Source organism: Phallusia mammillata, chromosome 4 (genome assembly GCF_965637545.1).
Source record: "Phallusia mammillata chromosome 4, kaPhaMamm4.hap1.1, whole genome shotgun sequence".
Classification (NCBI taxonomy): Eukaryota; Metazoa; Chordata; class Ascidiacea; order Phlebobranchia; family Ascidiidae; genus Phallusia; species Phallusia mammillata.
The window spans coordinates 10,743,101-10,770,412 of NC_137255.1; the positions used below are offsets into that span (position 1 = coordinate 10,743,101).

Sequence of the window (27,312 nt, forward strand, 5' to 3'; positions counted from 1 at the left end):
CAAAGTTTAGTGGGAAACCTCTTTGGTGGGGTTCATAAGAGTAATGATGATTGTAAATATTTACGGTAGTCTTTCACCTTATCATTTAAACAGTTTGTACAAAAGCTTTAAAGGATTAATAAGTACAATTATTGTATTTCTTTTAAAATGTAAATGTCAGTTAAAGACGACTAGTATTAATATCAATGTTAATATTTTCTGTAAGGTGGAAAATTATCATTAATATTTACACAAACAAACGCAGTCTATAGGGGGAACAATTATCAGTCGTCCAAAAATATATGATTCGGCATCCAACGCCCCAGCGCGTAAATATAATGCAACCTGGGGATGTCGTTACAAATGCCTACAAAAGTCCACAGATGGTAGTGAGAACGCTTGGTGCAAGTTGTAACAGTTAAGTCTCTTTAACCAAAATTAAGCACCTTTGCCGATCACGAAAAGTCGTCCATCAATCGGAGTATCGTCCATAAATCAAGTCTAACCTTTTTTTCAAGAGGTCTTGTGTTGACAACAGTGTGAAAGAGGCTGAATTGCATCTTGCTGCATGTATGGCGTACTGTCACGGGGCGATCAGCACAATCGACCGTATTTCGGCTGTAATTTCTGCTCATGGCAAAGGTTCCCATATAGAAGATCTCCAGCTCCACCGCACAAATGCACAGCTTGAATTACTTGAGTCAGTATAGTTCTCAAACTGTGCGTCGCGACGCCCTGGTTCGTCGTTTCAATTATCCAAGGGCGTCGCAGAATAGTTCCGTTTCATGGCTTTTTGTTGTTGTATCAACAAACACAACTTTAATACCAAGTTTCCTCATTAATTAAATTTGCTGGTGCGTCGCAAGTCCAGATAACTTTTCCAGAGGCGTCGCAACAAAAAAACGTTTGAGAACCACTGACTTAAGTAATTGCTCCAGCATTAAAAAAGAACTTAAAGAAGACATATCTGGTTGCAAATACTCACTTTTAATTGACAAATCAACATATGTAAGTGTCAATAAGCTTCTCGTGATTTGAATCCGCTACTGCAGTCCATCACAGAAGAAATTGGTCACAGTTTTGGTCTCAGTTGTTTGCATCGTTCAAAACACGGGTGGGTCGGGAATTCCGTATAGATAAAAAACAAGAGAAAAACCGTATAAAACAAGAATCCCCTTGCACATGCCACTTTTTGCAGCTGTGTGTTCAAGCTGCCTTTGAAGTTTTACCAGCTAATGTTGGCTACCTGATGTTGAAAATTCCAGCCTGGGTTTCCAAATCTACTCTTCGCAGAGAAAAATACAAAGATATCTTTAAGGTCATGCATGACTGTCATGACAGTAGGAAATGAAGCCGCCCCATCAACTATGCCATTTGCAAAGTGTGCCAAAAAACAAGATGGTTGTGCCGTAAAACAGTGATTAAAAATATTATTGATCATTGGTTTGAGCTGTTTAAATTGGCTGGAGGAGAATGTGGCCAGGAAGGTTAGTGTGAGGCTAGAATATGATATCAGATATTTTGAGCAAAAATGAAACAAGGCTCTACTTTTTATTTTTGTATCCGGTCGTGTTAGAAATGGAACGGATAAGTGCTGCATTCCAAGCGGATTACTGTAATCATGAAAAACTAAGTGATGCCTTGCAGCTTGCACCAACTACACCACGACATCCGTGCCCGTGTAGGCTACACGACAGAAATGGTAATGACTTGCCGAGCTCTCAGGTGACATACGGTGCCAATTTTTCGTCGGAGTACATAACCTTCTTGGAAAAGTCGAAAAGGAGCAGGAGGATGTTCCAGCGCCCAGGTAAATAGTGTAAAATGTAGATGCCGAGAATTCCTGATGAGGCTTTTAAACGAGCTTGATAAACGAATCGCGACCTCTACAAATGTTTTTCTAGGCCTGTCTTGTCTTTCACCGGAAAAGGTGCTGTCTCAGATCAGCCGAGTTAGCTTTGAAATGTTGTCATTTCTACATCAGCAATGCCACCAGGACGTCATGCAAACACAATACCTTGAAATTCTGTTTATTGACTGGAAAAGTGTTTCGCAGGGGAAATTCCTCACGATGTCGTGTAGTTTTGGTTTCGTTGTACAGAGATGTTACCGGAAACAGAGAGTTTCAAGAGCTGGCAGAATACGCACTAAACTGCCCGTCCGTACCTGTTTCCAATGCAACAGTCGAGCGCATTTTTGAATGGTAGCCTTCACAACGACCAAGATTAAAAACCGGATGAAACCCGACTTGTTGGAGTTCATTTTGCGCATCAGCTTTCAGTTTGCCCAAAAAAGCTGCATTAGGTCTTACAGGGTTACATGGAGGGGGCACGAGGCCCAAAAGTTACTTTTAGGCGGCCACGGTCCACGAAAGTTTGATAATCACTGCCGTAGACTCTCCAACATTGCGCAGCTTTTTTTGTTACTTAGGCCTAGCGTTTTTTAGTACAATAGAATAATTGACCAAGCGAAATAAAGTCCCAGAACTGAAAACACTAATCGAAATTGGACTGAAAACGTAAAACCAGTTGTTGCCAAGTGATACTGCTCAGAAAACGATACCAGACGCCAATCGGATAAAATCTGTGCTATTTAGCGACGGGGGTAGTTTCGGAGAGTGTCATGGCTTGCCTGAACTTCGCCGGAGGTATGACGCTAACCATAGGCGCCGACTATTACAAAAATGCAAGGTGGCGAACGTAAAATATGACGTCACAAATGAGTGCAATAACAAGAACGCTTGATATCCGTAGATAAGCATTTACCCCATGATGTCTCACTTGCCTATGTTAAAAGCAGTTTGTTACGTCACAGACAAAAGCAACTAATTGTGCGCGGACGATTGCGTTTCTTGTTAGAGATAGAATAAAGGAACATTAGTTGGTAGATGAGGCACTTTTATATTTTTCATAATTTTACAATAAAACAGCGGCACCATCTGAATACAAGTAAGATCGTGGAAAGACATGAACCCTTTGCAGTTTTGTCAAATTCGCTTCGCGAATGCCAGTTTGCGAAAGGCTGCGTCAGGGTTGCCAGCAATGCGTCTCTCGAGCGTGATTATTAAAATTATCCGGCCCGCTGTGAAGAAAGTTTCGTGACCCCTGTTCTTTTTGCCATGTATGTCATTGTTCAAAATGTGTGTTACGGTATAAGGTACATCATCAATTTCGTTTCTTCTTAGATCCCGTTTGTTGTTTGCTCACATGCACCACGCTTGCAAAATAAATTTAAATTTGTTTATTTAACTTTGGACTCACGCCCTCTTGGAAATGTCTGGCGCCCCCCTGGTTAAGAACCACTGGTGTAGACAGACACAGTGGACATAAATCTGTTTAAAGCAGTTTGAAAATCAAAATATTTAGCAAGAGTTTTTTTACGCCACGGCCGCCAGTACATATATTTTAACAAACATGTTCACGGCCGCAGGTTGTGCACCCCTGATTTACAGTCTCGACTGAACACACCACGTTACATGTTCCAGACGACACATTGGCTACTTAACCGTCGCCAAAACATTTATAACCAAAAACATTACTGCCCGAGAACGTGTGTACAAAGAATACATCATGCAAACGTTTTAACAATCATTGTTATGGTTTTGATTAAACTACTCTTCAAGTCCGTTAATAGAGATCCTAAAAACATTTCTAGATACGCAACTTGTCCGACTTTTAGTTGGCTCATAAACAAGCAACACAAAGCTTAACAATAGATGGTGGCTCTGTATAAGTCAACAGGAATTTTGAATAAAGTTGTACAGGAATAAAAAGTTTTACTTTTGAATAAAAAGTTGCTTGAATAAATTTGTACAGGATATTGTATGATAAATACCAATTCTTTACTTCTGTTATTGTAAACAAATAACATACAGACAACAATGGACATTAGTGGAATTAGCTTAGAGTTGTGCACCCCTGGATTAAAGGCAACTCAAGATAACAGATATTAAGTAAAGCTAATTTCACTTGGTAAAAAAATACTGTGACACAATTGCACTAAACAATCACCAAGCCGGAAATAGCTGTGTGATGTTAAGATTATGGATCACAAAATAGTGGCACAATTGGTGTATTTTCACAACCAATTCATGAACACATAAATGTACAGAGAAGCTGAAGATTTTCAAGCAGTAAAAACAAACATTTTTGAACAAGTTTTCAGTTTGTTTAAAAACATCTTGAACCTAAAGTGTAACAAAGTAAAGTCATTTAAAAAATGCAATATTCTTACAATTGATCAAAGGCCAACAAGCTATAACCAACTAATGTTAATACTGAAAGAATGTTTTGTCAACTGTGTTTGCCCAATCCATTAATCCGCCCGCCATATCAAATACTTGTACAGGGCTTTCAAATTCAATACATTTGTCAAGAAAATCTACAGCTTTTTGTGAATCATTACCAAGGCGACACACAACAACAATAGGAACCACTTTTAAGTTGTTTTTGTCTCTTGTGTTTTGCAATGCCTTTTCCAAAGGATGCAAGCTTGTACCAAAAGAAGATAACTTTTCCTTATTATTTTGAATTTTTGTTTTGCAATAATCAAGCACTTTTAATGAAATATTGACTGCATTTGGTAATGAGCAAATTTGTAGTTCAACAGATTCCCGTACATCTAATAAAACATGAGTTTTTGGTTTATTGAAATATGTTGTTTGATATGTTAGTGCAGATATTCTTCTTTCTTTTGGTAGTATCCTCACTGAAATACATTTGTCATTAGCAGAAGATCCACAAAACATTTCATAATCTGGCAAACTTTTTAATGATATGGTAGGAACTGTACCACACACTGTACAGTCTGGTTGGGCTGCTCTTAGTTTAATGGATCGAAATGACCCTGAAAGTCCATCAAATATTAATAATTTTTTACAATAAGCTGGAGGAATTTTCAGGATAATTTTAATTGCTTCCAGTGCTTGAATACAACCAATTATCCCAGGTACTACACCAATAACTCCACCATCAGAGCAGTTTGTCACTGTTTCAGCTGGTGCTGGCTTGGGATACAGGCATCTGTAGCAAGGACTAGTTTCATCCGGACTCTTGAAGTTGTAGATGGTAAGTTGACCTTCCCAACGAAGTGCACTTCCGGAAATTAATGGCTTGTTTAGAAGGACACAAACATCATTTAAAAGGTACCTTGTAACTAGATTGTCTGTTGCATCCAGGACCACATCATATTGTTCTACAATATGTGCTGCATTGTCCCTGTTAATTTCAACAACATGCTCAACAACAGAAACTTTAGAGTTTAGTTTGTTAACAGCAGCACCTGCAGATGAAGCTTTTTGTGCATGGGATTTTGCGCCTGATTCAGTATGCAAAACTTGGCGATGTAAATTGCTTGTTTCTACTTCATCATAGTCCACTACCCCAATTTGTCCACATCCAGCTGCAGCAAGATATTGAATAGCAGGACATCCCAAACCTCCTGCACCAACAACTAATACAGACGATGCTTGTAAAGCCGCTTGGCCTACAATGCCAATTTCAGGCAAAATTAACTGTCTACTGTATCTGCTAATATCTTCTTGTTCAAACTGTTCCCTTGATGAGGAGATATTAGCATCACATCCATTTTCGCAGTTTTCCATTTTTAAAAACGTTTGGTACACATTACCCTATTTTTTACTAGATTTACCAACAAATAATGTAACCTACTACATACTATCAGTAATTATAACAAAAATGTAACCAACTATTAATAATTACTCTTGACTTATTTCAACAGCTTACATTAACTAGCATTATCCAAATCAAGAAATAAATAGTTGTTAGAAGATACACTGTGAATCAGTTACAAGTTTTTATCTGTAAGACCTTTCCTGGATTTTACATCTATCTTACTATTTACATCCATTGTGTGAAACAAGTTTAATCTTGCCTGTGTGAGAGGATATTTAGATGAAGGAAACAGTACATTCAAACTGTCGAAATAAAGGCTCCTATAAAATGCAATCTACTATTCAAACAAGGGAATCGAAAACCAAAACAAAACCTGTGAAATGATTTGAGTGGTTTATTTCATAAACTCAAACCTTAAATTATACAATTACTCAAAAAACCTGAAACGAAGTTGAGAGTTGAGACCTGTATTTTGTGTGTCAGTGAACGTGTCCCCAGCGCCCCAACCAGTAAAAATGTAGCCTGTATTAGTTTGGGTCATTGCCTTCACAAAAACTATTAATTTTAACACCCAAACCTGAAAATATACATTTTTCAAACCTGAACCAAACTCCTAAAATAAAAAGTATACCCATTCCCAAACAAACCCAGTTGGCAAACATGTTTGTCAACGCAATCTATTCCAGTCACTGAATCTTTTATTTTCCTGGAGAACAGAAACAAAAATTATGCAAATAACTGAAAAATAAATTGCGTATTAAAGATAGAGTTGCATATTCTGGAGTAGATTGCAACCATTTGTTAATAAAACGAACATGGTGATGACCGTACTTCGGTGTGTGTTTGTTGGACAATATCCCATGTAACTTTGCTCCAAGATTGAAGTAAAAAAACGTACTGATAAATTTTTCTTTTTTTTTTTTTTTTTTTTTTTATTCGAGCGCTTAACTCGCTACGAAAAAAGAAACACGATACAAGAACAAAATACGTGATAAATTTTTCAGCTGTATCTTTTTAAACTTGCGGTAGTGGAATTGCTACAACGTACGAAAGAAAAGCCAAAGCGTGAAGCGAAGCGTCATGTGGTTTTGCTGCTTCCTTTCTTTGTCACATGTTTTTTATCAGGTTCATACTTGTACGTAACCATTACATGTCCCCTACTCAACATTCTTTTTCCTTCAAAAACTTATAATTCTCATTCACTTGAGTTGTAATTTTGCACAGAAGATAACCAATGTGTTTTTTAATGCAAAGCTTTACTGTAACAACACATATTTAATGCTATAAAGTTGAAAAAAATCATTCGGGGGATAGGTAAACATTTTAATTTTGTTTGCTATGGTAAGATTTACATGTATATTGTCATACTACAGCACATAACATCATAGTATTAGCCCTCTACGATATTACAACGAAGCGATTAAAACAAATTCATAAGTTTTGTGGAAAAGGGGCAAGATATTTTCTCGGTAACTCCGTTCCTCTGTATGTTTGGTAATTTTGTGCATGTAAGCCATCGTTTTTAGTTTTTTTACATTTCGGCTTTTCATGTCATCAAACATTTGATGTAAAACGGTCTAACCCTACGTTTGTGCGTTTTGCGAGCGTACATTTTTTTACTTTAATTAAATGTAGCATTTTTATGATGATAGGAGACGGGGCACGGGAGCATGGTATTTCTGTTTGTTTTATTATAGGGGTCCCTTCCAGAAATAGGGGCTTGGATGTATTTATAATATTTACTAGGAGTTCAGTGAGCTATTTCATAATTTGACGCCAAATCTGGATTTTTTTGTGTGTTTTGCTTACGGTAGTTGTTGACAATTAGATTCTATGCTTTACTATACAGTTTTTTTTCATTTGCAGTCAGATATCTAGTTGCTTCATAACTTCACGTTTATAAAAAGTTTTATCTGTTATTTGTATGCACGTGTGACGTGTCATTAAAAATGCAAGGCAACTCATTTTATTAAAGGAGCAGCATTTTCTATCTCTTTTTTGATGGTGTTGATGTCATATTTACCCATCAGTATGGATAGTATGGCAGCTGCACACCCGAGACTTTTTTTAAAAATTTTCGTTTTACATTAGTTAACCAGTGGCGCAATTGCATTTGACAGTTATTTTGAGATTTTGTTAAAAATTGTAAATCGGTTAGCTTTTTCTTTATATGGTGCACACTTAACTGGTTCGTGCACACTTGCACACCTGAAAATTCTTTGTGCAGACCCGAGATCTCGGTGAAATGTGCCATAAAATCAAATGTGGATATTTACTCATATACATATTGGTTAACCAGTTGAAAACCGAAAGCTACTACAGTCTTGCAATCTCTTATTCTGTCTAGGTTAGCATATCATTAGTGACAAAAACAAAAATGGCACCTGTGACAGATAGCTCAACTGGTGTTTTGGACAAGCATAACAAAAGTGGTGGTTCAAGCATATGGACAACTCTATTGAGTGACACTTCTACCAATTCGATGAATGCTTCACTGCTGCTGGACAAAAGTGTGGTTGTACTCGGAAATGATCTAAGTGGAAAATCTGTGCTGACAACAAAGTTACAGGGACTAGAAAAAACACATCGCGGTTCTGCCTTGGATTTCCAAGCCATTGAGGTTCAAGATGAAGATGTGGATGAATCTGGGTTATGTCGAGTGTGGATTCTTGATGGGCATCTTGCACATCGCAACCTTCTGGATTTTGCTCTGCCAAAACAAATGGTATCCCAGTCCATTGCTCTAATTGTTGTTGATATGTCACAACCTTGGAACATACCAGAGAGCTTGCAAAAATGGATAAATGTTGTAAGAGATCATATTGGTCACCTTGGATTTTCCGCAACTGAGCTTGATGCTATTAAACAGCAAGTTGAAACAGAATTTCGATGTTACACTGAGCCTTCTGAGACATCTACACAGGCCAAGGTTAAATCAGTTCTTGATCAGCCTACTGCTATTTCTGGTGAACTTGCCCTATCGGAAAACTTGGCCATGCCTTTAATTGTGGTTTGTTCAAAGTGTGATTGTATGGAATCATTGGAACTTGACTTTGATTTCAAAGAAGAACATTTTGATTTTATACAGTGTTACCTTCGTACTTTTTGCTTGCGGTATGGAGCAAGTTTGGTGTATACATCTATGAAGGAAAACAAAAACATAGAAGTCTTGAAAAAGTATATCTTGCACAAATTCTATGACTTTTCTTTTCAAAATGTGGCCTCTGTGGTAGAAAGAGATGCTGTCTTCATACCGTCAGGATGGGACAGTGAAAGCAAAATAAATATACTCAAGGACAATCTAACTAAGGTGAATGCTGATGATGCTTTTGATTCTGTAATTGCAAAACCACCAAGTACAAGATTGTATGTGCAAGAAATGAAGGAAGTCACAGCTGATGATGAACAAGCTTTTCTTGCCAAGGCACAGGCAGCTTTGGCTAAAGCATCTGTGTCCAGTAAGCCTTTGCAAGGTTCTAAGCCAAGTAAAGAAGAAAGGACCGGAATCAATCCTGTTGGTGGTGTTGGAGGAATTGCTAAGCCTATCAAATTGGATGGAAAACCTGGTGGGGCAAGTAATGAAAGAATGTTGGCAAGCTTTTTCAACTCTTTACTGAACAAAACACCTGCTGGTGGAGCTGCACCATTAAGAACTGGAAAAACTCCTCAAAAGTCGAGAACAGCGACAAATAAAGCTGGTGACACTGAAAGCAATTCCTGAATTACTAACTGATTAGCGTTGCATGCAATTGTTCTGTAGGTAAATATATGTAACACAATTTAATTGTACAAGTTCAATTACGCATGTTTGTTTGCCTAGAAGTGTCACTTAAGATATTGTTGTATGGTTGCGGACATTTGTATTACAAATTCAGTTTAGCTTAATTTTTAGCACATAAGCAACTTAAGAAGCAATTGAGTTGTGAAAGACTGATATATGACTTAAAAGGCCACATAAACCACAAGTTATTTTTTTTAAGAATCAAACATTATACCAGTGTACCTATTTTTATTATGTTCCTACAGTTATATTTTCAAAGCTAACTTTAAATATGTGTTATATTGTGGAAGCTAGAAGTGTTGCTTAACTTTCTGTTTATATGTAGACATTTTTTGTGACTAGAAAAGTTTTGAATAATGTCTGATAGTACTGCTGTTAGTGAAAGTCCACCAGCTGCTGCACCTGCTGGGGCAAGTAATCAACCTCAAGAAGCAGCGCCACAGAGCACATGGAATGTTATCAGTGGAGTTCTGTTTCGCTTCTTTTTAATGTGGATGTTCATGTCATGGTTACGAGGTGGAAACAAACCACAAGAAGGTGCTGATAAGCTTCCATCTGTTGCTGCAGCAAATTTATTTTCATTTGGTGATGAACTGTCTATGTGGGTTTTTCTGAACGAAGAAAAATCTTTAACCAAGTACAATGATCCCTCAAGTTTACTCTGGGTTGAGGATTCTATAGTATATGGTGGTTGGGATGATGGACCAAATGCTGATGGAGTGTTAGTATTTAACAGCACTTTCCCAATATCTCAAAAAGTTCAATCAAACGGCTCTCTTTTTTTGCACACTTTTTTTACTAAAAGTGGTTATGTACCTCACCCTAGTATGGGCGAATTATATTCCGAATACCACACTGTTTATGTCACAAAGCAAATGAACAAGTTTAAGCGAAGAACAATCAAAAAGACCCAAAACCTTTTAACTGGAGAAACTAAAACTGACCCAGAGTTACTAAAACGGATGGAAGAGCATGGAAGCAAGGAAATTATTTCTCATTGGCATCCGAACATGACAATCAATCTGGTGGCTGATCTCACTCCATGGTCCAGAGGAAAAGTTCCAGCACCATTGGACCAATATGTACATTTTAAAACTGATAATCCAATGGTTTATGAACCAATTGTATTTCTGAATGACTATTGGAATCTTCTTCGGGATTACACTCCAATTAATGATTCCATTAAGGAAGTTCAGGTTTGCATTACACTGCAACCGATCACTTTGTTTAAGCTTCAAATGTATGCATCACAAAACATGCGCAATCAGTGGTACAATATATTAGGTGAAGATTATGTGCAGGATTCTGACGAGGATCAAGATTCATTAAAAGAAGCAATTTTGGAAACAAACCCTTACATGTTGGGTCTCACTGTTATTGTTTCCCTAGTCCATAGTGTTTTTGAATTTCTTGCATTTAAAAATGACATTCAGTTTTGGAAATCTAGAAAAACTTTGGAGGGATTGTCTGTGCGTTCAGTAATTTTTGGTGTGTTTCAGACCTTGGTTGTTTTATTGTATGTAATTGACAATGACACTAACTTTATTATCAAAGTAAGTATATTTGTTGGGTGTTTAATTGATGCATGGAAAATCACCAAGGTTGTGTCTGTCACTTTCGATTGGAGTAATTTGATTTGTGGCATTTTACCCAGAATTTCATTCAAAGACAAATCAAGTTATGTTGAATCTGAAACTAAGAAGTATGATCAGCTGGCATTTAAATATTTGGGTATTGCTCTGTTTCCACTACTTGTAATTTATGCTGTTTATTCTATCATTTATGATGAACACAAAGGATTATATTCCTATATACTAAGCATGTTGTATGGATTTCTTTTGACATTCGGATTTATCATGATGACTCCCCAGCTGTTTATTAACTACAAACTTAAATCAGTTGCCCACCTTCCATGGAGAATGCTAACATACAAGGCCTTAAACACATTTATTGATGACATTTTTGCATTTGTCATAAAAATGCCCACATTATACAGGGTTGGTTGCTTCCGTGATGACATTGTGTTTTTCATTTATTTGTATCAAAGATATGCTTATCGTGTTGATCCAAAGCGAGTCAATGAATTTGGTACATCTGGTGAGGAAGTCACTGAGCCAGCTGCTATTACCTCAACTGATAAAAAAAATGACTAGCAAAATAATTGTTCTAAATGTGCTGTGTTAATTATGCAGAAGTTGTGTGTGTCACTAATTTTTTTTGTGCTTTGTGGGTAATTTACACCATTTATCGTTGCCGAGCCACTTGTAATATACCACTTTGCCAGCTAATTTATTTGTCTAAAACGTTTCGTCAATAAAAAACAAGGAATATTTGAACAAATTTGTTAACATGTTGTCAACAGAATTGAAAGCAAAATAAAGTTAAGAAATATTGCGGGCAATTTGATTTCGAATTGTAGCTGCACCCAAATGAGTGACTGCACAAGACAGCAAAAAATAGTGATGAAGAAATATACAATATAAAAAACAAAATTTCTGTTATAACACTCTCACATATATTGTAGCAAAAGACATGTAACCTAATAGCATCTAGATATAGACTGATTATGAGTAGTTAAGTTGGCCCTTATAAACGATATTTAAAGCCGATATTTCATTTTCAGTAAAAGGCGTAAATTTATACCTTTTTAACAGCCAAAAAACAATGTTGTTTAAAATGTGAACGTTAGGTGATATATTATCCTACCGATAAACAAACATAACTGTTTTAAAATGAAACTAACAACAGCCACGTCAAAGCATTGAAGCTTTTGATGTCGATATGTCATGATACCGATCAGTGACTGGGCAACGCCAGACACAGTTGCGCTAGGCAACTAAGTTACAAACTTTTTTTTCTGCGGCCCGACAAAGATAGGCCCATACCGATAATCGGTATATCCCTAATGGTATCCATCACTTCAAAAGTCACGCTATTTAAGTACCTGACCCAACACACAAGCAATGACATTTTACGGATTTTTATTCTATACTTTTTATTCAACGGCCCTGCATCTGTTTGACATTCCGACCTTGTGCCTGATACCACCACTTTGAAGCCAGGCATGTAATATTTGATGCTTCTCTGTGAAAGATTAGTAGACAACCTCTGATTTAAATTTTTCAGTCTGAATCAGAGTCTGAATCGCTCAACTGCAGGTCTTCATACAACTGTGACTGACTTTGAAAAGGTGAACCTAAAAATTAAAGGGTGAATAAACCTACTGATAAGTAAACAAGACTAACACGAAAAATCAATGAGTGTCAACTATTTCGTCAGGCAGATCAAGAAAGCCCATGCTTAACCACAAACTATTTTTTGCAGAAAGTTTGTAAACCATAAAAAAGGGGGAGTGGTGCAAATATTTTGAAATGGTCCCAGTTTTGTTTACATTGGACAGCCTAATCGCATATTTAAAAGGAAACAAATTATACCATTTTTGGTCTTGTTAACATCTGCTGAGCTGCTTGATGAACTATTACTGGAACTTGAACTAGTAGAGCTGTCAGAATCATCATCTGAGCTGCTTAATGTATCTTAAAACAAAACATGAAATGTAGTTAGATTTCCATCATACTACATGTCAATACTAACATGTTTATTTTACTTGTGATGGCAGTATTGACAAAATGATCGTTGGAGTGTTGTGGATGGATTGTTTGAGGTAGAACCAGGTTAGTTTCAACAAGTTTTTCCTCGGGTACAATTGGATTCTTAAAAAAATATTTTAACAATTTGATAATGATAGAGGCAAGGTATATTCTGTGAAGGACTTACAGTAATAATTTCAGGTTTTTTTGTTTCCTGTGCAAGCTTCGTCGGTTTTGGGGGAGCTGTTTTTTTCCCCGGCATTTTTGGTACTTTGCTTGTTGGTAAAACTGTTGGCATTTGTGGTAGGCGTGCATTATCAGCCAACCTTATGGCACATAAAAGATTAAAATTTGAAGTCATTTCCTCTTTATTTTATGTACCTTGTCTTTTTGACTTGGATCTGTGATGAAACTCGCTCCAAAACAAATGTGGAAGTTTGTGGATCGTATATTAACACACATTCCTTCTGTGCAGGTTTTTTTGAACCCTTGTAAACTGTGCAGTTTTTCGAACCTTGTGTGTGAGGCAAGGTTATTGTTACTTCATTACTTTCACCAATTTCAACATGTGCTTCTTGATTTATGTCCACAGAAGCTGGTTTAAAATCATCTAAAAAATCAGATTTTCAAGTTACAACCAAAACTAGGATGGTGACCTTTTTCATGTGTTGCTATTTCATATATACTATGTCTATCAAATTAATAAACACATAAGTGATTTGCTGTACCAACATGTGATATATATACATTTGATACCAAAGTCAAATTGAGTCCCTATCTGTATCTAGTATTTGATACTATGATCCCAACACATGTGTATACACATGCCATGATATTGGTGCCTAAAGTTGGTTTTAAAATAGTTGGAACTCATGCTGAAAATTTGAAAATATTACAGAAACTGACAAACCAAGAACACATGTTGTGGAAAAGTATAATAGATTCTTCTGGACAGGGTTGACAATTTGTATATGTTGACCAGCAGTAACCTATCATTGTACAGTAGCTGTGCTAGCAATGATCATTTAATGCCCTTTGTAAAGCATTATGTCAGGGAGTCGAACCGCTCGTTATATGGGTTCAGGTTCGGTTCGGGTTCACTTGGTTTTGTTTTTAAGGGTTCGGGTTCGGTTCAGGTTTTTGAAAATGTATATTTTCGGGTTCGGGTTTTGTTCCGGTTCGGGCAAATTATCCGGTCCGAACCGATTTGCAGTTTTTAAACCGGTTTAAATTTTTATTCGTTTTAATTTAATCCTACCCATTATCTGATTGGCCTTATCAAAATCCTAAGAAATTTGCCCGTGCACTGTTATTTTTGACACGCCCTGTAAGTGTTATCTCGTGTTTTCTTTAGTACGCACCAAATATAAAACAGACTGCATTTTTTACTGGTTCGGTTCCGGTTCCGGTTCAACAACAAACAAAATCTAAGGTTTAACTCCGGTTCGGGTTTTTAGAAAATCGTAATTAGCGGTTCGGGTTCGGTTCTAGTTTAATGAAATTAACCACTCAAACCGGTTCGCGGGTTCGGGTTCCGTTCCGCTTCGACTCCTTGCATTATGTAAAATGGATTTAAATATTCAAGAAGTTTAAACACAGAATTTCTGACCTGAACAGCCAACAAAAATGATTATTTGGGGGTAGAACATGATTATTTACAATGCACCACTTCACACACTTTTCTCTCTTTTGTGAAAAATTAAATTAGTTTGAACCATGCCTTTTAGTAAAACCCTCTTTTGCACAAAAAACTATATGTGTCCCCTTTGGTAAAAGGATACTCACAATAAATAAAAAGAAACAAAAATACTGTAAACACATTGAAAATCTGTTCATAATTTTTGAAGCATAAACTATTCTTTATCTAAAATTTCCTGAAGTGAAAATTGGGTACTTTTGTGATCAATATTTTAACAGTACGTACAGCGGACAGTATGAAGTGCATTTCCATGTTGCTTCCTAAAAGTGTTTCCCAATTCAAGGTTTGAAATTTTTCTATCCTTCAAGAATGGTAACTCTGTCTCCATATCTTTTCTTTTTTTCACTTATAAATAAGTTAACTATTGTCTATAAATATAGGAGAATCAGGTTTTTTTTAACAAATTAGAGTTTATTGTGAAAGTTTACATAACTTCATGGTGCTTAACTGCTTATCATAGTCAATATTTTACTGTGTAATATAAAAGTATAATAAATGAAAATATCTGCCTGTTTTGACAAAATTCACTAAATTATTTATTAACAATACAATAACAACCTTTCATTTTACATGAAAAAATACGTTTTCCACAAATCAAAAACAAAATGTACATTGAAGACTTTCTCCTACTTTTGTTTTACCGTGTAGCTTAAAAAACAACAACATTTTAATCCAAATACGTTTCCAGTTAATATAAGTAATACCAAGTCATCTATCTATGCCCAAAATAAATACAACAAAACCAATACGAACACGAATGCCCCAATTTCGTTACGCATCATAAAATATGTTTCGCAGAAAAGCCCCAGAAAAGTAGTTCTTCATTAGGAGAAGTGCACAACGCTGCAACTGGCGGCCATGAATCGAATAAACTCGTTTGACAGATACTTTGTTTTGTTTTTGAAAACAGTTCCGAATAAATTCTGTGAAGCTGGAATGATATATAACCAGCCCATGTGCGCCCATACATTGTGTTATTTCAAGGATACAAACTCAAGTCAACGAAAGCCGAAAGATCTGGCATACGTATAAATCACAGGAGCAAGTTTTCTCGATATAAAAACCATATGGTTATGTTAATGCCTGTGTGGTGGTTAACATGCGAAAAGTCCGAAAACACTGGGTTTAATCTCATAGGTTGAATATAAATAACTGCTATCGTTGCGCATTTTTGTGGATGTTAGATTTGTTTCTGTTTGTGTTTAGGATTAAGCCATTGCTGCTTCCCGTCGTCACGTGTGCCAGGAAACTTGTTGTTTGCAGAAGTGAGCCTGCAAGTGTAATTTAAAGTCTTGCGTGGAATTTGTAGTATTCCATTTTTTCGTGTGTAATTTCGTACCAAAAGGAGTTTACGCTTGCAGGCACTGTACTTCAAACTTAACTCCCTCTGCTGCACTCTCTACGGACGTCCTGTTATTCGTTCGACCGCCAATTCAGGTAGCATATTAGCCTAAGTATAGTCTGCATACAAGGGCGTCCGCACATAGGGGCAAATGGGGTCAGCTGACCCCCCCTGGAAAATTGTTGGATAAAAAAAAGCGAGAACATGCAAAATTAGGCAATTTTCTGATAGGGGGGAGAGGGGTGAAGGTGATACGAGTGATGACTGACTGGTCAAGCTCTCCGATTGTGATCATCACCCTTCTTCGGGAGTATCCCACTTCCTCTATTAATTTACGAAGATACCTACGAGCTAGGCCTACCCGTAATCGCAAAATTCGACAACTTGAGCTCCTGTAGCCTACTCTCAGAACCACATTACTAGTGCGGGCACTGGCTTTATCTCACATAAATCTGAAGAAGGATAGGCTAATTCACAGTTTCAGTTAAAATCATCTCGTATTTCGTGTTTTCAATGAAGCTGTTCGTAACATTGAATCATACAGAAAAGAACAATCAGCCACCAGTTTAGTTAATCAGTTCTTGAATAAAAAGTTAAGTCGACGTTGGTCTTTGCCGAATTTTTCGATGACTTTTTGAATAAACGAATTTTTGTCCGAGTTTATTCGGCTTCTGTGGACACTCATCATACACAGCCCGGATAGCCTGTTGTCAGACATGGTTGATCTGAGCCATGTTTTGACCCGCCTCATTGTGCTGAATGATCTTTCTACCGTACAAGTAGTGGCGGGGAGGGTCAGTAATGTTATCATCGCTTAACGTAGCCTACAGCTGGAAAAAGTTCCATATTTTTAACCAAGTCCACAAATTCCAATTCTTCCTGGTCTTCGGACTGAGGAAATTTTCCTTTTATGGTTATGTCATACCACGACATGGATTGTCAAAGTTGTAGAATTGGTGTATGATTTTGACCAGGGCTTTGTAGTCTGAACGGTAAATTTTCTCCATCTGCGCTGGATGCAGTCGGTATAACATGAATGCCGGCATGTTCGTCTCTGAGAAGCGGCTTGTCAGAGACTGGATTAAAGAGTCCATGTAAGGAAAGTAAATGGAGCGGCGATAGTATTCCTCACTGGCACCAGTATTTGCTCTGAATACTTGACGGACACATTGCCGTGGGACAGATATGGTGACACCGATTTCTTCGACTGACTTCAATGCCGTTGTATAAATGTTTTCTGCAAGAAGTGTTTCTGCATTTTGCCGATGATCACAAAACATTGATACGAGTTTGTCAATGTGGTTCTTGACACCTAACATGTTCAGTTGGACTGCCTGAAGGGCTTGGGCGACAGGCTCCAAAATTGATGAATACTTGGCGAGGATATATAGCGTTACTACAAAATTATAGCGGTTCCAGAAGCGGTCCGCAGCTGGTGTGCGGTCTGCCGTTCCTTTGCATTCGATTCGTGCTGCGCTAAATTCTCCAGCTGCCTGTGAATTTCGGTGAAATTAAAAATGATAAATTGTCTGGATGGTGTAATGGTCAAATTTTCAAAAAAAAATTGCATCCGGCCGAAAGGGCAGAGTGAACCCACCTTGACCCCCCTAACCGAAAACCTGCGGACGCCCATGTCTGCATAATATTCATGCTTTACTGGTAACTAATTAACCTGCCATTGTTGGTGAAATTAATCTATTGCCGTATCATATTGTGAGGCATATTCGATAAGGGGTGGACACAATATAGGGTCTGGTTTCCCTCCTAACTTAAAATTAGCCTACAGCAGTGCTTCTCAACCTTTCATGGACCGTGGCCCCCTAAAAATATATTCTGGGCCTCGTGGCCCCCATTAAATAACAATGTAGTCCAGGCTAAGTTCTGTGCCCTCCTGCAACAAATTTAAATCGCAAACTCGTGTTGAAATTCGGTATTAATTTTGAAACAGGTCGAATAGAGTAAACAAAAAACTGTGAAAACATTTGCAGCACACATCTCTGCTCATTAGATAAGAAAATGACTCACTGATTTTAGTGCAGTGACTCCCAACTTTTTTGTCCTGTTCACCCTTTTAGTCAATATTCAAATCTAATTCCTCCCCAATAATTTTAAATTGCTAAAATGTTTTACATTAACATTCTAATGTATTTCATAGAACAGAAATTGAACTCTCTATTATAAGCTCTATATAGCCTCTAATATTCCTCTTTGTACCTTTTTGTACTATCATGAATTTTACTGAAAAATATTTTATTCATCAATATATTCAAAATATAGGCCTAAGAGTCAATGTATTTAAAGTAGGTAATAGATTAATATTGTGACACAAATTCCCCCCTAACAATTACAAAATTCCCCCATAGTGGGGAATTCCCTTTTGCTTGGTAACCACTGTTTTAGTGGGTGTTTCTGGTGAGGCTACACCGGTGCCCCTTTAAACTGAGTTAGGGCGGTGGTCGGCGACCGCCAGTCCGCGAGGAGTTCATTACCGGGCCATATAGGCCTCAAGCTTTTACTGAAAAGTAATCTCATTGTATAAGCTATTGCTGTCAGGCATAACATCAAGTTTATAGAGCTCTTCTGGCAATTGTAGTTTTATTCCGAAGTAATCTCATTGTAACATATAGCAGACAAAATCTTACAACGCAGACGATTTTCAAAACTTATATGGCATGCTGTTTTGTAGGCATGCTGTTTTGTAGGCATGCTGTTTTGTAGGCTACGCTGGTTGTTCGAGAAAATGTGTTTTTTTTAAGGAATTAAACAACTTGATGTATAAAACGATATAGATACACAAAGCGGCAAAAATACGATTGATCGCAAAGCATTTATAACAAACAACGTTCGAAATAAAAGCAAAGGCAGAACCTCGGTTGATACGACTTAACACTGGCGTGTGACACCTTGTGAACCATTCTCCAAGTATACACCATTCACCAAAAATAGTAAACTGTACAAACGTAACATAGACAATAAACAGAACGATATTATAGGTTTGTTGTTGACCGCATACAGTTACCAGTTACTTTATTATTCGGATCTACATTTGCATAGACATTCCGCTCCGAAAGGCATTGTTAAATATATTGCCAAAAAGCATTTGCGTCGATTGTGTAATGTTGTATGCTCAATCTGCGATGTGTATGTATTCGTTGAAGTATCGGTAACTTGAACGGCGCAGACGATTTCTGTGTCTTTCACCCATACGACATTCTTCGAAATAAGTGCACTTTGCCAGTTTGCTGCCTTGCCAGTATCTTTCCCCTCTATTGTACAAACACCTGCACATTCTACATATTCGGGGTATGACAACTATATGGTCCGCAGGAATTATTATTCCTTCAGCAATACAGTTCGCACCTGCAACAGATCATAGTGCAATAGATTAAAAAGAGTTTGTCACTTCAACAGTAATGAAATGAATTGCGCTGGTTACCTCTTGGACAAGATGGACAACACTCAAACTCATTTTGAACAGGGTCTACGCACTCGGGTGGACCGCAGTCTGCTACCGTGCAATATGCGATGCCGTCGGTTTCACATTTGCATGTGCGACAAGGTGAAATCTGAAACCAAATAATCTCAGCATTTACATAACCACGAATCTATCCATTTTTCAAAAAATTTATTTTTAAAGAGAAAATTGTTTTAACGGCTGCTACACCAGAACCTTTCGTGTCCGAAGTGGCTTTTTGGAAAACGTTAAAAGCAAAATGCAGTAAATTGCATCACTAAATTTAACATTGTGCTACTAGAAGTACAAACACATAGTTGAATCAAAATTGTTTTGCGTTTTTTTTACAGTTTGTAAAACAAAATTAAACTAAAAGGGGGGAGGTTACGTAGACCTCATCATCAGAAGGTTTAAAATTATTTTCTTTGCTGTTTCTTTTTTAACAAATTTGGGCTGCGTAAACGCGAACTGGCTCTGTTTCCTTTTGTACCTGACAAGTGTTAAAAAACAGAAACAATGATATGATCAGATATCCGTTTTAGATATAAAACAGTTTATTACCTGAATTGATTCTCCCACATGATATGTTTGGTTTTTAAAACTGCAGCCTTCCTTGACACATGTTACACAACACTGGTGTGGCGCTCTGTGGACTTCGATGCAGCTGTCTGGCAATAATGGGCATTGAATCGGTGTGCATATTTCCCCGTTGTCGGAACAAATACATTTCAAGCACGGATTGTCTGCGCGCACGTAAACATCGCCTGGTAGATAACTGTTTGTCTCATCTCGACACGGTCGGTTTGTTTCGTACAATGTTACCTCCTCGTCACCGAAGTGGAAATGTTCAAAAGTTCTACTGTTAATAAAAGTTAATTTTGAAATTGCAGTGAAATTTCCATTGTAGGGAAAATTTGTATTTCTTTCATCCACACTGTTGGCCGGTGGACGGATTGGTCCGGACTCCACAGTTGTAACCCGTAAAGCTGTAATCACGACTACAACAATCCACGCAACAAAACAAACCATCGTGTTTTATATTACCAAGATGACTTATATAAGTTACAAAATCACAGTGCTTTTGAGTTTGGAAACATTCACCTGCAAAACAGGCCATCAATAATAACAGTAGTTTAAAACCTGTTTGAGGCATAACATTACCAGAGAAACACATTTACTGAATCTTCCAACTTCAATATATTGGAACAACTCGTTTTGTCAGCAAACTGTAAATACATGACTTTGCTGCGCTCAAAAACTCTTTTTCAAACTGATCGCTTAATTTGGTTTTAAACGTATGTTCTCTGCCTGAGCTATCTGCTATTTGATCACCTGAGATACGTTTTGCCAGGCGGTTGAGAACAATCGCCTTTTGTTCCTGCAAATGTCAGAAAACTAGCTTTGGACGTTTGCGCCTGACTTTGACAGTCCGCAGTTTCGCCCCGGTGCGCTTGCCGAGACAAAGAAGGCTTTCAAAACACACATGTGATGGATGGCAAAAGCGTTTTTATCAAAACGCAGCGGAGTTGATGCCCCTCGGCACAAGAAATTGCGATTGCATAGTGAAGCATAAACAACACAACCTAATTCGAAAATTTAGCTAGATCGTGTAGACTGTAGACATAATACGCTTCTCTTAATTTTTACTTCGTCTGACATAGTTGCAAGCGATGTTATCCCAGTGCTTCTGATATAAACGCTACCTTTTCAACCATTTCTGATAATAATTAATCCCAGTTTGTAACAAGAAGGACACAAAAATAAAATATGATCCATGTTTGTGTTATATTGCAGCAGGATGAACGATGTTGCCTTATTGTTATGAATTTAACGAATTATACTAAAAGTAGTATCACAGTTTCACAAAACGCTTTGACTAATCTATTGCTGGTTCACGCTGGTTAAACTATAATTTAATCTGTTACAAAAAGGCAACAAAAGGGAACTGATTCAACGACAAAGCAAATGACATTATCAACTTTTAAGACTAGCCAATGTGTTTAATGTAATAAATATCTCGAGGTATAATGAAAAATCGGTAAAATGTCAACAAGCAAAGACAAAACAAGACAAAATATAATATAAGGCAGATACTTCAACAGTAAGACCCCCATGCATACAATAGGGTTAAAAGTGAAACAAAGAATGTTGTCGTATAGAAGGGACGCATAGCCTTCTGTATATTTTATAAACGTTAAACCTTTGTCCTACACGCAGTACTGAAAAGTTTATTATCATTCCGTTAGTGTTGAAAAACAAATTATATCAGTAATTTACGTTTTAATTAAGTTCTATCTTGTGTAGTATGTCAATGCATGTTTTGTCTACAATCGCAATTTCCACACAAAATTTTGCATCCGCGTGAGAGGAAAAGATTTGGTCTTTTGGTTAGTAAATTACGCAACTTCGTTTCATTCTTTCTGTGCGACTAAACGTTTTCTTTTTTGAGTCTGTTGCCTCATCATTTATAGTGAGAGTTTGCTTTTTTTCGAGGGATAACAGTTTTTGAAACATTTCCTTTACATTGCAATTGGTCTTTGCTGATGTCTCTATAAATCCACATCCCCACATCTTTGCTACTTCTGCACCAGCTTTAGCCGATACCACTCTATCGAGCTCGTCACACTTATTTCCTACAAGCACAACCGGCGTTCCTTCAATGCTGTTTTCTTTTACTTCGCGAATCTGAAAAAAAGCTTTGGAGTTTAAGGTGTGCAATAGAAAATACGATTTTCCGATTGGTATTTTACCTAATGTTGAGTGTAAAGTCATTACTTTTTGAACTTTTTACCCACACTGTCACTTAAGCTTCTTGGGGAGATTTCGTGAGAGATTCGATACCGGACTGCGCAAAGACACTACATTTTGTAGGTTGGATGAAATAGGAGTGAAGTTGACTACTATTGCCGCTAGGTGGTAGCAATCTTATCACACAGAAGCAACCCGATGTCTATGACCAAATCAGCGTCGTGATGTATTATATGTTGTAAGAAATCGCATGAAGCTGACTTCTTCTGCAAACTTATGCCTGAACCAGTCAGTAGCGCGAAAAAGTTTGGCATCTCTGTTATGTTCCTACTTCGTTTTACAAATGCATGTTAAACATTTTACATCAATGCAAGCATGAAGTAAAAAAAATAAATATATTCACTTATTTATTGCAAAACACGGGATCAGAGTTGCAAGTCGGGCCGGGCTTTTCGGTATTTGTGAGAAAATGGGCTTAAAACGGGCCTGACTTTACGTTCCGTGTCCGCCATTTTTTTTGAACAAAATCACTTCAGCTAAGTAACAAGTATCTGGCTTTGACCTAATGCCCACTCTAAAACATCTTGTTTACCCCATTGTCTACCATTGTTCATCGTGTTTGTTGTCTTTCTCTTTTTTCTTTCTCATCCTTTGTTGCAAGGCTTTCGTGGAAAGGCCTCTCAATCAAAATTTCGGGCCTAAACGGGCTACTCAAAAACGTTTCGGGTTCGGGCCGGGCTTCGGGCTTATACTTTCGAGTTCGGGCTCAGATTTCGGGCCCGCTTGCAACTCTGTACGGGATCCCGAAGGATTTTTTTCTTCAGTGTCTTTTACCATTGTGAAAATCCACGAAATGAAACTGGGTTCGTAAGTTTTTCCAGTATATAATCGGCGGTGTACGACATATTTGCACGCAGTTAAAATGCACTTTTTAATGGTGTCCGGTTTGATGACACATTTTCGACTTTTCAAATTTCGTTCAAGCTAAAATCTTGTTAAAATGACAAATTTGAAAACGAATTTGGTATCAGATAAAACAATTCAACACTTGCCTGTTCGTAAATATGCCTCAGATCCTCAAATGATTGTCGGGAAGTTATAGAATAAACAAGTAGAAAAGCGTGACCACGTGTTATAGACAACCTCTGCATGGCTGGGAAATGATGAGAACCGGCCGTATCGGTGACTTGTAGAGTACATATGCTATTGTCACAGTTCAGCATCTGTAAGGTAAAAACAACCATACAATATGAATATTTTCAAAGCCATACAATTGTCTATGCAAGTGGATATAGTGACTCGGAATAGATTTTTCCGAAAACGTGCACGGAAAAGCCTGATTGAAAATGGCAATTATACGTCACAATCAATACATACAAGTAGGGGATTTTATTCTCTTTTTGCTTAACGATCGGGCACATTTGTCAAAACAAGTAGGATTAATCCAATGAAAGTTAGTTTAATATGTAAAAATCGTTTTGCATATATGGTGAAAAACATGTCATGTATCAACATACATAGATACATGACATGTTTTTACAATTACTACCAGTTTATGTCGAACAAACATAAGAAATAACATAAAAGTATAAAAATAAAAACTATTTTTTGAAAAGTATTGCGTATATATGGCAATAAAGTCTTGGCTTTTTATCAATTTGGAAAATGTATTTTTTTTAATTATCTTGTAGAAAAATTTGCCTGCTTTCGCAAATCACATGTGGCTATAATCAGTTCAAATATCGCACGCGTGCGTGGGTTCAGTTACTGTGACAAAACAATACATTAACGAATTTTCTTCCTCTATTCTTCTGTTCTGGAACGAACGACGATTGTTTAATTAATTAAAAGAACTTATCAGTGTGGCGCGGGATTAAAATGTATAAAATGTAACCCGCTACGTAATTTGTGTAATCCTGTCCCAACAAGGTCTGTTTTTGCACGGCCTTAATATTTGTCTCGAAACAAACAACATTGTTCTCAAAGCTCGGAGCTATCTGTGACACATGTTAGTGGCGGTTGTTTTTGTAACACGCTGTTTAAAAGTATATGTTTATCACAAGATTTGTTTACAAAGCAAGAATATCACCAACTGTCAATGCAAATTTGATTAGCCGATACGAAGGTCGGACAAATAATATTATTCGGTTTCATTCAAATAGTCAATACTGGGTTTAAGAAGGGCGCTATGACGCGTAGAATCAATACCAATTAATCGTGCGTGCATCCATATTGCATAGGGACTACTTATAATCATGAAACAGTAGCTAATAACAAAATCCTTTGCTGGCAATTAGGAACCCAGAACAAATGTAAATAAAAAAGTTCAATTTTTGACATTATCTTGTTGCTTGCACCCTCTACAGCAGTAGTTCTCAAACTATGCGTCGTGACGCCCTGGTGCGTCGTTTCAATTTTCAGAGGGCGTCGCAGAAACCATTTCGTGGCTATTTGTTGTTGTTGTATCAATAAACCCAACTTTAAAAATAAGTTTTCTCATTAACTTTTATTTGCTGGTGCGTCGCAAGCCCAGAAAACTTTTCCAGAGGCATCACACCAAAAAAAATGTTTGAGAACTACTGCTCTACAGGCTTCTTCTACATACTGCCCTATTTCCAAACATAATACAAGGGAAATCTGTTTTGTTCAACCTTTTAATTTTGGTACAAGCTTCATTTAGTGTTTTGTAATAAATTGGAAATTGCAACTAAAATGCTTCAAATCCCCTAACCAAAAAACTAACTTACACAACAATAGATCCGCCTAAAATACACCTTGTCGCATTTATATAATAGTTAATCTTGTGTGAAGCCCTAAGCCGGCGGTTTTCAACCTGTTGGTCGCGACCACGTTGGGGTCGTTTGCACTTTACGTGGGGGTCGCGAAGGCTTTTAATAAACAAAAATGTGGAGTTTTGACCTATGATATTAGACCACCTAGAATATAATCTCACCCAGTTTAAACAAACTTATTACAATAAAATATACATACTTTATTACTTGAATATGAGAAAATAATTGCCACTGCTCGGTGGCGGCAAAAGCATAATGTAAGGTTGTTTACATGGTAAAGTGAGTCAGTGCGATGTGACATAACCGATTTTTGTACAACGGAAGAAATAGCAACCCTTTCCGTTAGCCGAAAATTATTGTTTAATTTAGTATGCGCAAGAGTGATGGAAACTTTTGGAAGATATTTTTAAGTTGAGGTTCAACAGCTAGCTTTTAATTAAACGCATCACGAGGCAACACTGCTGTTGGATCACTGTGCTAATAAGTTTAAATTCAGCCTTAAAGACTGTGCTAATAAGTTTAAATTCAGCCTTAAAGACAATACTTCTTCGTACCAACTCCAAACGCGCACACTTTTTTTGCAAATACATTTAACTTCATTGGTCTTCACAGTAACGAGTACGCTGGGTCAGTTTTAATAAACAACAAATCGGCGTATAACAGTTTGTACATTGCTTTACAGTACTTACTTGTCTGTAATTATCTTCAACAGTTGGTGTGTATGTTTCGCGAAAAGTTCCCTTGACAAACCGAAGAACAAGTGATGTTTTACCAACACTTCCAGAACCGAAAACCACTACCCTGTAATCGTTGCTTTGCTCCGGCATTGTCTGTGCAAACTAACTGCAGACACCTAATTTAATTTTTCAACATTTGACAGTTGAAGTCTAGTGTTCTTGTTAAGAAACAACCTTACAAAAACAGTACAAAAGTGTTAGGTTATGTCAGAGGTACATGAATCTACGCTTGGTTTCAAAAAGGAAAAAAAGAACTAAACTCAACCTTAAGAAAGGTAAATCGCTGACAAGCACTTTCAACATTCATAGTAAGCTGTAAATACAACGTAGGGACTTTTGTATCGTTATTTTCTGTGCGTGGTTCGTTCTATCACGGGTCACTAACAAACCACTGTTGCATGAAATTAAGTCAAACAGTCTTTTCAACGCAGTTTGAACGACTGCAACTGAGAATAGAACACCCGTAGCGATAACTGCTGAGTGCAACATGAGCGAAGAGCAAATTACTGCTGCACAAACGTCACGTTTTAAAACATTATTACTAGATTCATCTCCTGCAAACTCGCTAATCTATCTGTTGTCGGCGAAGTTAACTGCATTCATGTTTTTAACTTACTTATCAAGCAAACTTTTCTACTAAACATTTTAGCACCCTAACAGTAAACCTAACGTATTTAACAGTTAAAGTGTTGAACCGACAACAACACAAGGAAAATTACTGAAACAAACGTCATTATCTACTATGCATTCTCCCTTGTTCCCACCGCCAAAGGCCGACATGGCATGAATTATTTAGGCGCTGAGTCACTTTATTAGACTTGTTGACTGTTTATGCACGTCATTTATGTCCTTGTACAATGTCATTCGAACCTGCGAAAAACTAAAACAAGCCCTGAACGATTGTCGCAACAAGGTCGGAAGCAAAGCCAACTATCGTTTCACAACGCTCCAAGTCTTCAAACCGAAAACCCGTAATTAAACTAAAAGCTTTTTCGCCCATTACAAACCGACGAAAAAGTACACACGAGTGGCTCTGATTCGTGGATAATGGTGAGCGTATTTGCCTAAACGTAAATTGGCCCTGTTTAATTGAGCTGAACAAAATCACTTCACTTAAACAGTCACAAAAAGATTCAAGTTTTAGAGCTTGGAAGCCTTCTTCGCATGATGCAAACTGAACTGTTTCGGTCTACCAACTTTTGTGCTTCGATTGATCTGCGTTGCCCGACTTGAACAAAATGGAAATGTCGATATCGATTGGCGGCGTGCGATGAAAACTCCAATTGCATGGCCCGAAGCATTTGTGTCAGGGAAGATCAATGGTGACGACAGAAAACATCGATCTTTCGTGACTTTGCCTAATGCTAATTTAGCGCAGACATGCGGTTCCACACAAGTCCAATTGGCAGACACAAGGAACTATTAGTCTCCTTAATTACGTTTTAATAGACTTTCATGGACGATACGTGATTACTTTTGTGTCAGTAGAAAGTTAAATATTTTCAACATTAGTAACAAAAAATGTAGCCTACTTTAGGTTTTTTTGTACATTTTTTA

The 27,312-nt window shown here is 37.3% G+C and overlaps 6 protein-coding genes across 6 annotated transcripts; 2 read left to right on the top strand and 4 right to left on the bottom strand.

The window, feature by feature from the left end:
- Positions 1–4,034: 4,034 nt before the first annotated feature.
- Positions 4,035–6,682, bottom strand: LOC145222929 (adenylyltransferase and sulfurtransferase MOCS3-like). The gene is made up of 2 exons (XM_080089176.1): positions 6,601–6,682; positions 4,035–6,509 (listed from the first exon to the last, which is right to left on the bottom strand). The coding sequence occupies exon 2, from the start codon at positions 5,579–5,581 to the stop codon at positions 4,250–4,252; it is 1,332 nt and encodes a 443-aa protein (XP_079945302.1). The 5' UTR covers positions 5,582–6,509; positions 6,601–6,682; the 3' UTR covers positions 4,035–4,249.
- A 519-nt stretch (positions 6,683–7,201) lies between these two features.
- Positions 7,202–9,719, top strand: LOC145224012 (cytoplasmic dynein 1 light intermediate chain 2-like). The gene has a single exon (XM_080090427.1). The coding sequence runs from the start codon at positions 7,990–7,992 to the stop codon at positions 9,331–9,333; it is 1,344 nt and encodes a 447-aa protein (XP_079946553.1). The 5' UTR covers positions 7,202–7,989; the 3' UTR covers positions 9,334–9,719.
- A 29-nt stretch (positions 9,720–9,748) lies between these two features.
- LOC145224011 (putative lipid scramblase CLPTM1) lies at positions 9,749–11,733 on the top strand. Its single transcript, XM_080090425.1, has one exon. The coding sequence runs from the start codon at positions 9,750–9,752 to the stop codon at positions 11,544–11,546; it is 1,797 nt and encodes a 598-aa protein (XP_079946551.1). The 5' UTR covers position 9,749; the 3' UTR covers positions 11,547–11,733.
- LOC145224013 (uncharacterized) lies at positions 11,664–15,081 on the bottom strand. Its single transcript, XM_080090428.1, has 6 exons — positions 14,908–15,081; positions 13,365–13,593; positions 13,171–13,309; positions 13,001–13,106; positions 12,828–12,929; positions 11,664–12,589 (listed from the first exon to the last, which is right to left on the bottom strand). The coding sequence occupies exons 1-6, from the start codon at positions 15,008–15,010 to the stop codon at positions 12,516–12,518; spliced, it is 753 nt and encodes a 250-aa protein (XP_079946554.1). The 5' UTR covers positions 15,011–15,081; the 3' UTR covers positions 11,664–12,515.
- Positions 15,082–18,592: 3,511 nt separating this feature from the next.
- On the bottom strand, positions 18,593–20,574 carry LOC145224103 (von Willebrand factor C domain-containing protein 2-like). Its single transcript, XM_080090536.1, has 3 exons — positions 20,040–20,574; positions 19,461–19,590; positions 18,593–19,384 (listed from the first exon to the last, which is right to left on the bottom strand). Exons 1-3 carry the CDS (start codon positions 20,505–20,507, stop codon positions 19,152–19,154), a joined length of 831 nt encoding a protein of 276 aa, XP_079946662.1. The 5' UTR covers positions 20,508–20,574; the 3' UTR covers positions 18,593–19,151.
- A 665-nt stretch (positions 20,575–21,239) lies between these two features.
- LOC145224958 (GTP-binding protein Di-Ras2-like) lies at positions 21,240–25,955 on the bottom strand. The gene is made up of 3 exons (XM_080091593.1): positions 25,708–25,955; positions 23,279–23,449; positions 21,240–22,163 (listed from the first exon to the last, which is right to left on the bottom strand). Exons 1-3 carry the CDS (start codon positions 25,843–25,845, stop codon positions 21,867–21,869), a joined length of 606 nt encoding a protein of 201 aa, XP_079947719.1. The 5' UTR covers positions 25,846–25,955; the 3' UTR covers positions 21,240–21,866.
- Between the last annotated feature and the right edge of the window lie 1,357 nt (positions 25,956–27,312).